Source organism: Symphalangus syndactylus, chromosome 5 (assembly GCF_028878055.3).
Source record: "Symphalangus syndactylus isolate Jambi chromosome 5, NHGRI_mSymSyn1-v2.1_pri, whole genome shotgun sequence".
Taxonomy (NCBI): domain Eukaryota; kingdom Metazoa; phylum Chordata; class Mammalia; order Primates; family Hylobatidae; genus Symphalangus; species Symphalangus syndactylus.
Window position 1 is genome coordinate 22125046 of NC_072427.2, and position 14800 is coordinate 22139845.

Genomic DNA, 14800 nt, shown 5'->3' on the forward strand with positions numbered 1-14800 from the left:
AGCCAAATAAGTAATAAAGCCTGCCTTCAAGATGCTCTGGGCTTCTGGTTTCCTCTCATGGCCGTGAAGAATAGATTCAGATTTGCTTTAAGGACCCATCACAAGCAAGGGCCAAGTGTTCCCTGAATTGACCTGCTTTTCCCCAGAATAATTGTTACACCACTGTAATCATGTCCTGCATTATTCTGTTTCAACTCAATGGTTTAAGCCAGCAGGGTAGAAAATCAAGCAACCTCATGGTACAGTGGCTGCCGAAAAGGGAAGCAATGACATTTCGAACATTATAAATCAAGGTGACCTTCCCCTGGGGATGCACGTGGAAGGGGCCTGGCCTGTGGGCCTCTTCCCCAAGGCTGAATGGCAAATCCCTACATCGCATATTTCCCTCCTTCCCAAGGCTGACCCCACAAAACAGTTACCTGTGTGGAACAGGGGTGCAAGGGACTGGTACTCTCACACTGCCATTGAATGCTGGGGGCCAAAATGTGTGTGCAGAGTGGACAGCAGGCGTGGACCCCACATGCAACACAAAAGCACTGTAGTGATGAAGTCCCCCGGAACAAGCAGCAACAGTCCATATGAAGGGCACCAAGGACACTTCCCAGAGGCAGCCTGCACCAAGCCTTGGGGTCCGAACTCCCAGCCCCTGCTGCTGCTGGAAACCACACCAACTTCCACCTCCAACCCTGGGAGGCAAGCTTGTGACATGTCGACCCAGGGAGGTCGACACGCCTCCAAGGGGGCGAGTTGTGCATGATGCTCTTCCTCCACTCCCCCCGCACTGTTGCTGGCTATCAGACTGAGACCAAAGTGAGAAATTCAGCTCTTTTCTTGAAAATGCAAGACAGGGCAATCGATCCCTCTGGCAGGCAGATCTGCCAGGCCTCAGGTGGGAACGTGCAAAGTCAGCAACTGGCCTGGTGCCCAACCGTCAGCACCGAGATGAAAAAATGATACAAGACACTTTTATGTGGCAATAGCATGAAAGTAAGACAGTGTGACAGAGGGCTGGGATGCAGGGGCCCTCCAGGTTGGGCAGGGCAGGGCAGAAAAGGGGGTCAAGGGGGAGTGAACACCAATCTAAATGGGACCTGTCCCCCTAAAACCCTGCACTGACGGAGCATACTCCAAAGCCTATGTGTTTACAGTGGGAGGATTAACCACCATCAAAACAAGGTTAGCAGAGAAACCTCAAGACCTCAATGGGGGGTCTCTGGCCACCCCAAAAGCACCTTATGAACTAGAGTGTGACTAACGACAGGGAAGGTTACAGGTGCATTTTCAAACAAATCAAAATGCCAGGATGTCAAGGTCAGAGAGTAGAGGGCGTACAACAGGTCAGCACCTGTCTACCCTCCTCACACCTCAAGCACCGTAATTCTTTTCTCAACTCCAAATTTACATGTTTAGAAACAATAATGTGAATGGAAGCAGGACTTCCAAGCAGGCGCAGCTCACCATCTCCCAAGTCTGTTTCTCACCTACCCTCTGGGTCCCCTTCCTCCACGGAGGGTCACTGAACCACAGAAATGCTGAGGCAGGGCACTCTGCGAGAGACAGGGCTGACACCTCCAGTTTGTCTTCTCCTCAGTAAGAGGAATTATAAAACTTGGTTCAGAAAAGGTAACGAGTCTGGCCAGGCGCAGTGGTTCACACCTGTAATCCTGGCACTTTGGGAGGCTGAGGGGGGTGGATCACCTGAGGCCAGGAGTTTGAGACCAGCCTGGCCAACATGGTGAAACCCTGTCTCTACTAAAAATACAAAAATTAGCCAGGCATGGAGGCAGGCGCCTCTAATCCCAGCTACCTGGGAGACTGAGGCAAGAGAATCACTTGAACCTGGGAGACAGGAGGCTACAGTGAGCTGAGATCGCGCCACTGCACTCCAGCCTGGGTGACAGAGTGAGACTCCATCTCAAAAAAAAAAGAAAGAAAATAAAACCAGAAAAGGTAATGAGTCAGTTATGTACGTGGTTAAATTCCTACTAAGAAAGGCAAGGAGGGGGAGGGACGTTCCCATGGGAGAGGCAGCAAGTCTTTCTCTGGCCATGGGGATAAGGGCAAAGTTGGGGGTGGAGAAAAAGGGTTGTGGGTGCCCCCATCTCCCACTGCCCACACCAGCTGGCCTCGGGGCTCACTGCACCCACTGCACCCACCTTGTTGCGGAGCCGGTCGTTCTCGTCGCGGCAGATGGAGAACTGCCTCTTCCACTGCTCCACACTGGCTGCCGACTCCTGCAGCGCTGTGGTCAGCCGGGCATTGCTCTCCCGAAGGGTCTGCAGCTCGATCTCCCATTTCTTCACGTTGGCTGCGCTGCAGGACGGGGATGGGCGATGACAACAGGGTGGGTGCTGTCCCGTCTGGCTGCGCCTCCGCCTGCCTGGGGAAGGGGACTCCGCCACCCCTCAGCACACCCCTGGGGGGGTCCACGCCCTCTCCCCACAGTGAGCTGGCAGGTGGGTCTGGCTGCCCTGATCCAGGGCCAGGAGGGACTGGCCCCTCTCTCTGGTGTGAACATGTCATCCTGTGGTCTATTTTCTTAAAGAATCACCTTAGAAGAGAACACAATTCTTGGGCCGGAAGCGGTGGCTCACGCCTGTAATCCTAACACTTTTGGAGGCCGAGGCGGGGTGGCTCACTAGGTCAAGAGATCGAGACCATCCTGGCCAACATGGTGAAAATCTGTCTCTACTAAAAATACAAAAAAATTAGCTGGGCATGGTGGCGGGCGCCTGTAGTCCCAGCTACTCAGGAGGCTGAGGCAGGAGAATCGCTTGAACCCGGTAGGTGGAGGTTGCAGTGAGCCGAGATCACACCACTGCACTCCAGCCTGGCAACAGAGCGAGACTCCATCTCAAAAAAAAAAAAAAAAGAAAAGAAAAAAAAAGAAAGAAAACAAAACACAATTCTTCATGAATGAAGAGACAAAGCAGCTAGGCATGAGGGCTGCAGGGCAGGAAAGGCCCACCCCCTCCTCCTTACTGGCTGCCCTGCTCCCTCCTGAAAGGAGTTTCATGGGTGGACCGGGTGACCTTCAAGAACTGTATGAAAGCCATGGACACCTCCAGGACGCTGGGTTTAAACAAGCAAGAAGCCAACAGCTTGGCTCAGGGCAATAATGGTCCCACTGTAACATGTGCCTCCTCAGAGCCTTTGAAGGAATCCAGATCTGAGGGCCTGGGGCTTGGAGACAGGAGACGGTGACTGGAAATCAGTGCCCTGGGGGCACGACAGGGGATCTGGAGGGAGCCCTGGCTGGCCCATATCCCCCCTGGGGTATGAGGAGACCAGGTATCTGAGGGACACCTCTGCTGTCACCACAAAGGCCTCATGTTTCATCTGATTCTACGTGCTTGGCGAGGAGGATGTTTAAAACAAAACCAAACTGGAATCAGGTTCCCCTCATTGTTCTCTTCTGACCCTCCTTCATGTCCTTGCTAGGGAGCCCACACATCTGTGGCGCTGAATGTGACTGGAGGTGACAGGGCAGAGCTGCACGTGACAAGCCCATGGGGAGGTTCTGCCTGGCTGAGAGTGCTCTTTCTAAAGGCTCTCCCTAATTTTTTAAGTAAATACAATGGGGTGTCCAAATAGATCTGTTATCTTTTATCCCACAACCTCGAGGACCTCGAGGACTTGGAAAATATGTACTTTCACTTTCAAACACCACTGACTGAAGAAATAATAAAATGTTCTTATCTGGTGAATTCTAGAGTTGATGACTGAGAATTTAAACTAATTTAGGGAAATAGCTTCCTGACCATTCTTGTAGTACCTCACTTGCTCATTAAACTCGGATTTGAAAACATTTATTTTTAGGGGTGAAACATTTTCACCCAGGCAGCCCACTGTGACTTAAACAACCAAAAATAACTCTCAGTTGGGTGTGGTGGCTCACACCTATAATCCCAGCACTTTGGGAGGCCAAGAAGGGAGGATAACTTGGTAAGCCCGGGAGTTTGAGACCAGCCTGGGCAATATAGAAAGACCTCATCTCTACAAAAATAAAAATAAAAATAAAAATCAGCCAGGTGTGGTAGCGTGCACCTGTAGTCCCAGCTACTTGGGAGGCTGAGGCAGGGGGATCACTTGTGCCCAGGAGTTCAAGGCTGTAGTAAGCTATGATCATACCACTGCACTACAGCTGGGGTCACAGAGACTCTGCCTCAAAAAATAAATAAATAAAGCTCTCACAATTGCCTGATGAGTAAGAAAAGAGACTGGTCACAGTTCTGTCCTTTGAAGTACCTGACAAAGAGTCACAGTCCAGAGGCAGGTGGTTGGATCTGAGGGTCACATGTGCTTTCTGGAATTCCTAGGTCAGATCACAGCTGGGACAGCTGAGTTGGAGAGGTGGGTGCCAACTCTGTGGCAGCTCTAGCTGTGGAAGGGAACAGGCTGCCTCTGGTAGGCTCCTGAAGAGACTGTGAGTGCAGCCTTGAGTGGAACACGGGCCGACTGAGGTGATGGAAAGTTTACTAGCCATGTGACCTTGGGCAAGGAGTCACTTTGTCACTTGGAATTCAGTTTCCTCATCTGTAAAATGGGGGGAATTTCAAAATGACGCTTCTCTTATGGACCGCATGCTTGAGACCTCCCTAAATTCATATGTTGAAACCCTACCCCTAATGTGATGGTCTTAGGAGGCTGGGGGTGGGGGGCGGCGGGTGTTGAGAGGTGACTAGGATTAGGTGAGGGCGTGAGGATGGAATCCTTATGAATGGGATCCAGGTCTTTACAAGAGTCCTCAGAGAGCTCACCTCCTCTCCCCACCTGTGAAGACACAGGGAGAAGACTGTGGTCTCTGAACCAGGAAGCAGGCCCTCACCAACACCAAATCTGCCAGTGCCTTAATCTTGGACTTTCTAGCCTCCAGAACTGTGAGAAATAAAGGTTTGTTGTTTAAGCCACCCAGTTCATGGTGTTTTGTTATAGCAGCCTGAGCTAAAACAGCTTCTAAGATGATACAGCTTTTTTTTTTTTTTTTTTGAGATGGAGTCTTGCTCTGTTGACCAGGCTGGAGTGCAGTGGTGTGATCTTGGCTCACTGCAACCTCCGCCTCCTGGGTTCAAGTAATTCTCCTGCCTCAGCCTCCTGAGTAGCTGGGATTACAGGCATGTACCACTGTGCCCGGCTAATTTTTGTATTTTTAGTAGAGATGGGGTTTCACCATGTTGCCCAGGCTGGTCTCGAACTCCTGACCTCAAGTGATCCACCCACCTCAGCCTCCCAAAGCATTGGGATTACAGGCATGTACCACCACGCCCGGTCAATACAGATCTTAAACGGGCAACTCTGAGGAGGGGGGCTTCTCGGTCTGAGGGAGACTGGGGAAAGCCTGCTGAACCCCTACCCCTGGCCAGCAGAAAGCGCTGGGTGTGCTCATGGCACTGCCCTACATCACGAAGCCCAGCCCAGCCTGTGGGGAATGCTCCACACTCTCAAGATACAAAATCATAAGCACCGCTCATCCAGTAAATTAAAATCTTACTGATATCATTATGGGGATTGTGTTACATTTATAGATCAATTTAGGAGAAACTGATACTTTTAAAATATCAAGGCTTTTTGCCACTTCCCAACAGAATGTCTATTTATTAAACAATTATTTTATAAACCTTGAAATCATTTTAAAGTTTGCTTCACATAGATCTTGTATATTTAAGTTTATTTCTATATAGTTTATAGTTCTAGTTCATATTGTAAAGGATCCCTTCTTCAAATATATATTCCACATGACTTTTTTATATATAGGTGACTGAGTTTTGTATGATTTCATATTTTAATAGTTTATGTTTTCACATGTGTTTCTCAGATGTTCAAAATTCTTTTTTTTTTTTTTTGAGACAAGAGTCTCACTCTGTCATCCAGGCTGGAGTGTGGTGGTGCAATCTCAGCTCACTGCAGCCTCTGCCACCTCCCAGGCTCAAGCAATCCTCCCAACTGAGCCTCCAGAGTAGCTGGGACTACAGGTAAACACCAACATAGCTGGCTAGTTTTTAAAATATTTTTTCTAGAGACAGGATTTCATCATGTTACCCAGGCTGGTCTCAAACTCCTAGGCTCAAGTGATCCGCCTGCCTTGGCCTCTCAAAGTGTTGGGATTACAGGCAGGAGCCACCATGCCTGGCCAAGAGTCAATGTTGTAGATAAATAAATGATAAATTTGGCTCCTCAAAAACAAAACAAAGCACAAGCACAGGGGTGCATCCACACACACACACACACACACCCGCTCTCCACACGTGTACACTCAGTCACACACACTCTAACACACACACTCTGACACTACCACACTCACGCACATTCGCCCTCTCTCCACACACTTACATACTCACCATCTCTCTCACACGTACACACTGTCTATTTCCCACACACACACAAATGGATGCTGATGTGGTTGGCCAGAGCAGGGCCATGAAGCCAGCTGGCCTTCCTTTCACCAGGAGACAAGAGTGCATGCTCCAAGCAGGTCCAAGTTTTCTCTCCCAATTTCCTGAAACCCTGTCCAGCAAGAAAGGCTTCTAGGGAAGTGCTGAAGGTGGAGAAAATAGGATCTGGACTTTAAAACAGCCTTACCTCTGCGTCAAGGCAATCTTCAGCTTGTCATTCTCAGACTTCAGGTGTGTGTTGGCTGGACCGGCGTGAGAGGCCTTTTCATCGTCCGTCCCATTGACACTGGATGCCTGAGTAGAAGATGGGGTTTCACACCCAGATTCCTGGCCAAAGTGAATTATCTTCACACATTATTGCTTGTCCCCACATTGGCAGCAAGTTAGGCATAATAAGAAACTATTTACGAGTGTGGACGAACCAACTCATCCAACCAGAATGCAGCAAAAGACAAACAAGTTTTTTTTTTTTTTAAATAAACAAAAAAGAAAACAAAACCTAACAAAGACTATCAAGACAAAGAAAAAGGCACTGAAGAGACCATGTGGAGTTCATAAAGTCTGTGTGCTTTACTGACAAGGGAACACCTGGGCCAGTGCTCAGAGCCTTTTTACTTATGCCTTATGGAGAAACCTACCAAACTTGGGAGACCTGGTCTCCTGAAATACCACAGGGCAGAAGCCACAAGGGAGGAGGGACTGTTAGAAACAAGGAATGAAAAAGCACATATTAGAAAAGAAGACAACTTAAATATCTTGGGGCTATGGAGAGTTAGATGAACACATTCATCAAAGAAACAAGAACCAGGTCCTGATGTTTCCCTTCCCCACTACTTAGTGTTGTTATGAATATGTTCAAGTGTTTCTGTAAGTCATACCACGTAGAGGTGAAATCTCATCTGGTGCTAGATAAGACCTTAGAAAGATCTTATTTAGCCTCAAATAAGCACATGGACAAAGGAAGAAACTAGAAGAGAATGGTGTATAAATCCAAGTTTCAATTTCTGAATTTCAAAAAAAAATGCCGTGAACAAAATTCAAATGAAACAAAAACCCGGGGGTGGGGAGGGGGTGGGAATATATGCAGCAGTACATATGAAAAACAAAATGTTGGCTGGGTGTGGTGGCTCATGCCTGTAATCCCAGCACTTTGGGAGGCGGAGGCAGGCAGATCACCTGAGGCCAGGAGTTTGACACCAGCCTGGCCAACATAGTGAAACCCTGTCTCTACTAAAACTACAAAAGTTAGCCAGGTGTGGTGGCATGCACCTGTAGTCACAGCTACTCGGGAGACTGAGGCAGGACCCGGGAGGCGGAGGTTGCAGTGAGCTGAGATCGTGCCACTGCACTCCAGCCTGGGCAACAAGAGGGAAACTCTATCTCAAAAGAAAAAAAAAGAAAAAAAATGTTGATATCTTTCCTATATTGACAAGCTCTTAGAGTCCTCATCTTTTACAGCTACATGCTGAAATATTTATGGATGAAATGAAACATCCGCTTTAAAATATGGGGGGAGTGGAAAATGAGTAGGTGCATAGATTAAACAACTGGTTATAATTTTCTAATTGTTAAAGCTGACCTATGGGTACAGGAAGGTCCATTATACAATTATGCCTAGATTTGCATATGTTCAAAATTTTTTGTGTTTAAAAATAAAGCTCTTGAAAATCAATACCATAAAAGATGAACACCTTAACTTAAAAAGGGGGTAGGTAATTGATATTTACAAAAGAAGAAAAGCATACAATCGATAAACATAAAAATATTTAATCTCACTAGTAAAGAAATACAAAATGAAGGCCAAGCGTGGTGGCTTACACCTGTAATCCCAGCACTTTGGGAGGCCAAGATAGGCAGATCACTTGAGGTCAAGAGTTCAAGACTAGCCTGGCCAATATGGTGAAACCCTGTCTCTACTAAAATTACAAAAATTGGACACCTGTAATCCCAGCTAATGGGGAAGCTGAGGCAGGAGGATCCCTTGAACCTGGGTGGCAGAGGTTGCGGTGAGCCGAGATCACGCCACTGCACTCCAGCCTAGGTGAGACAGTGAGACTCTGTCTCAAAGATAGAAGATGAGAGAGAAAGAGAGAGAGAGAGAGAAAGAAAAGAAAACAAAAGAAAAAGAAGAAAAGAGAAAAAAGAAAAGAAAGACTTTTCATCTGTCAAATTAACAAAGCTTTGCTGATGAGGGTGAGGGAAGAAAAAGCCTTATTCACTGCAGGTGGGAGTTAGAATAGTATATTTCTGCAGGCTAAGTTTGTGGTATGCATCAAAAGCTTTAAGAACGTCCATACCTTTAACCCAATATCTCCATTTCAAGAAGTTATGCAGAAACCACCAAATGCACAAAGATATGCAAGAACATTCATCACAGTGTTATTTATATTAGTGAAAAATTAGAAATATAGATGTCCCAAATTATAGGTTAACCGAATAAGCTGTGATACCAACACTAGAATGCTGTCCGGTCATTAAAACAGTTTTGAAAATGAATAATCATGACATAAAGTTAAAAGGTATAATATAAAATATATACTGGAAAACTATGTTAGAAAGATACACACCAAAACACTAACAAAATATCTTCAAGTGGTGAGAAGGTAGATGATTTTTATTTCCTTCTTCATAGTATGGTACATTTTTCCTTTATACAATAAACATGTATTGCATTTATAGTCACAAAACAGCCCCACATTAAGCGTTTTTGGATTTAGGCTGCTTAAATATCCAACTATTTTGAAAACTTAATCAAAGTGTTCATACTCTAAGAGATTCAGGAAACCAAGTAGTTGTGTGATTACTAATTTTAAAAAACATACAAGGGCCGGGTGCAGTGGCTCACGCCTGTAATCCCAGCACTATGGGAGGCCGAGGCAGGCAGATCACCTGACATCAGAAGTTTGAGATCAGCCTGGGCCAACATGGTGAAACCCCATCTCTACTAAAAATACAAAAAAATTAGCCGGCTGTGGTGGCACATGCTTGTAATCCCAGCTAGAGAGGCTGAGGCAGGAGAATCCCTTGAACTTGGAAGGCAGAGGTTGCAGTAAGCAGAGGTTGCAGCAAGCTGAGACTGCACCACTGCACTCCAGCCTGGGCAACAGATTGAGTCTCTGTCTTAAAAAAAAAAAAAAAAACAAAAAAAAAAAAACAGTTTTTCTCTTTTTTTTTTTTTTTTAATAGAGATGGGGTTTCGCCATATTCCTAGGCTGGTCTCGAACTCATGAGCTCAGGTGATCCACTGGCCTCGGCTTCCCAAAGTGCTGAGATTACAGGTGTGAGCCACTGTACCCAGCCTTAAAAAAATACATACAATAACCTCTATACCTGGGGAAGTATCAGGAAGGGTAAATACAGCTAAAGATTAGAAACAAAAAGTCATTCCTAAATAATACATACACATTAAATAACATCTTATTAGGTATACATGTATTTTTAAGGTTTAAAATACTTAGCTTATGCCTGTGGTCCCAGCTACCTGGGAGGCCAAGGCAGGAGGACTACTCGAGCCCAGGGGCAGCATAGCAAGACTCCGTCTCAAATAAATAAAACAAACTTTTGAGAGGGGGTAAATATTAAAACAAAATCTTATCTAGAGAAATTCAGATATTAAACTCAAAGATATCACTGTACTATGCGGTATTCTGAAAAAGATAGTATATTAGAAACTTTCTAGACCATGGACAATTTCAGATGCTGAATTTCACAGATCCTCAGAGATTAATCAAATAATGGTATCACTTAGATCATATTAAAGATTATTTAGAAAGATTCGGGAAAGTTCCTGTTACCTGAAATCGAATTCACGTGCATTTCCATAGGTCCATGTGGGCATATTTTATATGATGAGGCCAGAACAAGTGATTGGGAAGATAACTCAAGGCAGACATAGGTTCTGCCTTTGTGAAACATCCTGAGCCACACCAAATCTCCTGTCCCAAGGGTCGGCCACAGCGCTGACAAACCCAAGGTCCCTCTCAGCATTCTCTCCCCTCCTCTCTGAGCACCGACATATTGGGCATACTCCCTCCTGGGGTTCAGCGATGCTGGAATTTCTCCCTCCCTGTCTTCTTTGCTGGCTCCCATTTCATAACTGGGCCTATTTCCCAGGACTCCAGCATCTTCCCTCCTCCCTCCACTGCTTCTTTGTGCACCAGAGGCTGCAGCTACTGCCCCGTGAGGCTGAGGTCAAGTTTAGACCATCGATCTTGACTGCTCAAGATGCCCAGGCCTCCTGGTTCTCTTCCTGCACGCTGTCCTCATTTACAACCCCCTCCCCGGGCTTCCCTGGCCCAGCTATTCTCTCCTTCATAGCCCCCTCGACAATCTTTCTGCCCTCAGTCCCTCCCTGCCTGCCTTACCATCTGCAAGCAAGCCGACCCTTTCAGGTGAAATCCAAATCAACAGGCACAACACACTTCCAACGTCCACCAACTACTCAAGAATAATTAAACAAATAGCCAATAAATAATAAATTACCCAGTAATGAAGAATTATAGGTCTTCACAGTATCTCCAAGCACATCCCCACGCCTCCCACAGCACGCCTTAGCCGCCACCAGGCAGACTCCTGGCTATCTTGCTAATACATCACACTTACTGCTGGCCCTAAGTCTTCTCTCCTGAAGTCTCCCTTTCCCTGGCTTTCTACATATAACCCTGTCACTAGGTCAAGACTCCCCCCACCACCACATATACTAATCTAGACATCAAGAAAGTGGGTGTGTTGATTTCAGGTCAAAATAGGTCCTTTTCAGTCAATCATCACACTTTAGACAGATTATTCAATTCCTGGCCAAGCCAGATCTCCTCTGTTAAGACAGAGCTGTTGGAATAACATCTTCTACCTGAACTCTGTTAAAACCGGAGATGAACCCAAGGGCTGTCTGACATCAAGTCTCTCTCTTGTGGGCACAAGGTACCCTACATAGAAACTCACCTCCCAGCACAGCAAGGAGACATGCTGCCTCGCCACTGGCATTTAAACAGTGACCACAGAATGTCTCTCTGGGGCCAGGATGTGCATTAACTTGAATCTCATCAACCATTTTCTGTCAGAAATACAGTACCACATCCTAAAAAATTCAAGAGTCTCATAAAAACATGTCACTGTGATCAGGCTAATAGTTGAAAAAGCCTTCAAAATGACCTATTGTCAAAATTCCCTATTTCTGGCCAGAAGTGACAAGGAACAAAGAGTCCCTATCACCAACACCACTGGGATTTACTTCATAGACAAATGTCTTACTTGGGAATGATTACTTGAGGTCTCGATTTTCTCCTGCGTCTTGTCTTTGGCTATCTTGGCAGCTTCTTTCACCTCCTGGAATTTCTCTGCAAACTGAACATGAAGAATAGTTATTAAGGCTTTTATTAACCTCACTCATGCTGGTATTCAGAACCCACCTTTATTTATTTTGCATCCATTTTAGGCCCATACATTCTGTATAAATCCAGAAGAATTTTATTTGCTATTAAATGAATATAAGGATGTATATTCCAGTAAACAGCACTGGGCAAGGTCAGTTCTGAACCCATATCTAAGCTACTGAAGCTAGTTTGATGATGATGTATTAAAAACAAACTAATACAAAAATAGCAAATGAAATTTGGCTATACCACAAAAGAAATCCACGGAAAACTTCATAATCCATACCGAAAAGATCCAAAACCTCTTAGTGTCATTTTTTTTTGATGAATACTAAGTATTTAGGAGTGAAATGTCTTGATGCTTACAGTTTAAAGTACTTCAAAAACAATAAAAGAGATGAAGAAATGTGGTAAAATGTTAACAACTGTTAAATCTAGGTGATGTGTATATGGATGTTCGTTATACTATGCCCTCTACTTTTTATTAATATCTTAATAGTTCCATAATAAAACAATTCTTCAAGTCCTGGGACAATCATATCACTCACTAGCTTATCGTCACTGACAAGGTGGCCAATTTTAATTAGAAAATTCATCGTTTGAACAGAGAATAGCCTGTGATAATGCTGGTATGTATTACAAAGTAAGAGCTAAATATAGTTGCAGACAAAACAAACAAAAACTATCAAGTTGCAAGGCTACCAACAATTCTGCAGGTTTTATTGAGAACTCACTTCTCAGCACAGGCTATCCTCTGAGTATCTTCACAATGCTGACAACAGTGGTCTACTTTAGGAAACCTTGCCAGATAACAGATGTAGGTGAACCTAGCATGCTAGGGTAAGCAGTAAAGGCAGTCTTTCTGTTCTGGCCTGTGTTGCAGACCCTGTCAATAAAGCCACAGCTGGGGAGGCTTCATATTTAACTATTGCAATGCTGGCAGAGGAAAATCACATTACCTGTTGCTTAAAACACGAGGTCCAGCAGGGATGAACAAAGCCTCCCTCATCTTTTCTTTTTGGGGACCTCTTAAGGAAAAACATCATTATCATGAACTCCTTTGTGGCAGGGTCCACATCTTTCCTCTTTGCACCCTCCTCCCACACCTGGCAGAAAGCAGGGACAGTACAAATAAGTTTGTTCAGTGAATAAACAAGTTCTAGGCTTGCACAGCCCTGTTCACTTTAGGAAAAAAAATCATGTAAAAGACTTGGTTCCTGTCTTCAAAGGAGCTCCAAGTCTACCTAACAAAAAGATTTTGTTATTTTATTTTATTTTATTTATTTTATTTTTTTGAGACGGAGTCTTGCTCTGTCACCCAGGCTGGAGTGCAGTGGCGCAATCTCGGCTCACTGCAAGCTCCGCCTCCCGGGTTCACGCCATTCCCCTGCCTCAGCCTCTCCGAGTAGCTGTGACTACAGGTGCCCGCCACCACGCCCGGCTAATTTTTTGTATTTTTAGTAGAGACGGGGTTTCACCGTGGTCTCGATCTCCTGACCTCGTGATCCGCCCGCCTCGGCCTCCCAAAGTGCTGGGATTACAAGCGTGAGCCACCGCGCCCAGCCTGATTTTGTTTACATTCAAACACGTGAGAATCAAAAAGAAAATTTCAGACAGTAAGCTTAAAATATAATGAGATAGGATAAGCCGTATGATATGGTTTAGCTGTGTCCCCAAGCTTTGGCAGGATCCCCATGCTGTGTGCAGTCTACAGACTTGGTGATCTGCATCCCAGCTCCTCCAACTGTGACTAGGAGGGGCCAAGGGACAGCTCGGGCCATGGCTTCAAAGGGTGCAAGCCCAAAGCCTTGGCAGCTTCCACATGGTGTTGGGCCTGCAGATACGCAGAAGTCAAGAATTGAGGTTTGGTCCTTCACATCCCTTGTAAGTTGGATTCCTAGGTATTTTATTCTCTTTGAAGCAATTGTGAATGGGAGTTCACTCATGATTTGGCTCTCTGTTTGTCTGTTATTGGTGTACAAGAATGCTTGTGATTTTTGTACATTAATTTTGTATCCTGAGACTTTGCTGAAGTTGCTAATCAGCTTAAGGAGATTTTGGGCTGAGACAATGGGGTTTTCTAGATATACAATCATGTCATCTGCAAACAGGGACAATTTGACTTCCTCTTTTCCTAATTGAATACCCTTTATTTCCTTCTCCTGCCTGATTGCTCTGGCCAGAACTTCCAGCACTATGTTGAATAGTAGCGGTGAGAGAGGGCATCCCTGTCTTGTGCCAGTTTTCAGAGGGAATGCTTCCAGTTTTTGCCCATTCAGTATGATATTGGCTGTGGGTTTGTCATAGATAGCTCTTATTATTTTGAGATACGTCCCATCAATACCTAATTTATTGAGAGTTTTTAGCATGAAGGGTTGTTGAATTTTGTCAAAGGCCTTTTCTGCATCTATTGAGGTAATTATGTGGTTTTTGTCTGGTTCTGTTTATATGCTGGATTACATTTATTGATTTTCATATGTTGAACCAGCCTTGCATCCCAGGGATGAAGCCCACTTGATCATGGTGGAGATAAGCTTTTTCCCAGCACCATTTATTAAATAGGGAATCCTTTCCCCATTTCTTGCTTTTGTCAGGTTTGTCAAAGATCAGATAGTTGTAGATATGCGGCATCATTTCTGAGGGCTCTGTTCTGTTCCATTGATCTATGTCTCTGTTGTGGTACCAGTACCATGCTGTTTTGGTTACTGTAGCATTGTAGTATAGTTTGAAGTCAGGTAGGGTGATGCCTCCAGCTTTGTTCTTTTGGCTTAGGATTGACTTGGCGATGCGGGCTCTTTTTTGGTTCCATGATTATCTGAATAGATGCAGAAAAGGCCTTTGACAAAATTCAACAACCCTTCATGCTAAAAACTCTCAATAAATTAGGTATTGATGGGACGTATCTCAAAATAATAAGAGCTATCTATGACAAACCCACAGCCAATATCATACTGAATGGGCAAAAACTGGAAGCATTCCCTCTGAAAACTGGCACAAGACAGGGATGCCCTCTCTCACCGCTCCTATTCAACATAG

The 14800-nt window shown here is 45.2% G+C and overlaps 1 protein-coding gene across 6 annotated transcripts in view; it reads right to left on the reverse strand.

Annotated features, from left to right (window-relative positions):
- HOMER2 (homer scaffold protein 2) overlaps nucleotides 1-14800 on the reverse strand; it is a 136801-nt gene that overhangs the window by 3493 nt on the left and 118508 nt on the right. For 4 of the 6 annotated variants that reach the window (XM_063638615.1, XM_063638616.1, XM_055277400.2 and 1 more), the window contains exons 4-6: nucleotides 11643-11735; nucleotides 6580-6719; nucleotides 2157-2313 (exon numbers count right to left, since the gene is read on the reverse strand). In XM_063638615.1, coding sequence (XP_063494685.1) covers nucleotides 2157-2313; nucleotides 6580-6719; nucleotides 11643-11735 — 390 coding nt within the window. The remainder of the gene's footprint in view (nucleotides 1-2156; nucleotides 2314-6579; nucleotides 6720-11642; nucleotides 11736-14800) is intronic. The other 2 variants (XM_055277402.2, XM_055277401.2) reach the window with 1 other exon arrangement.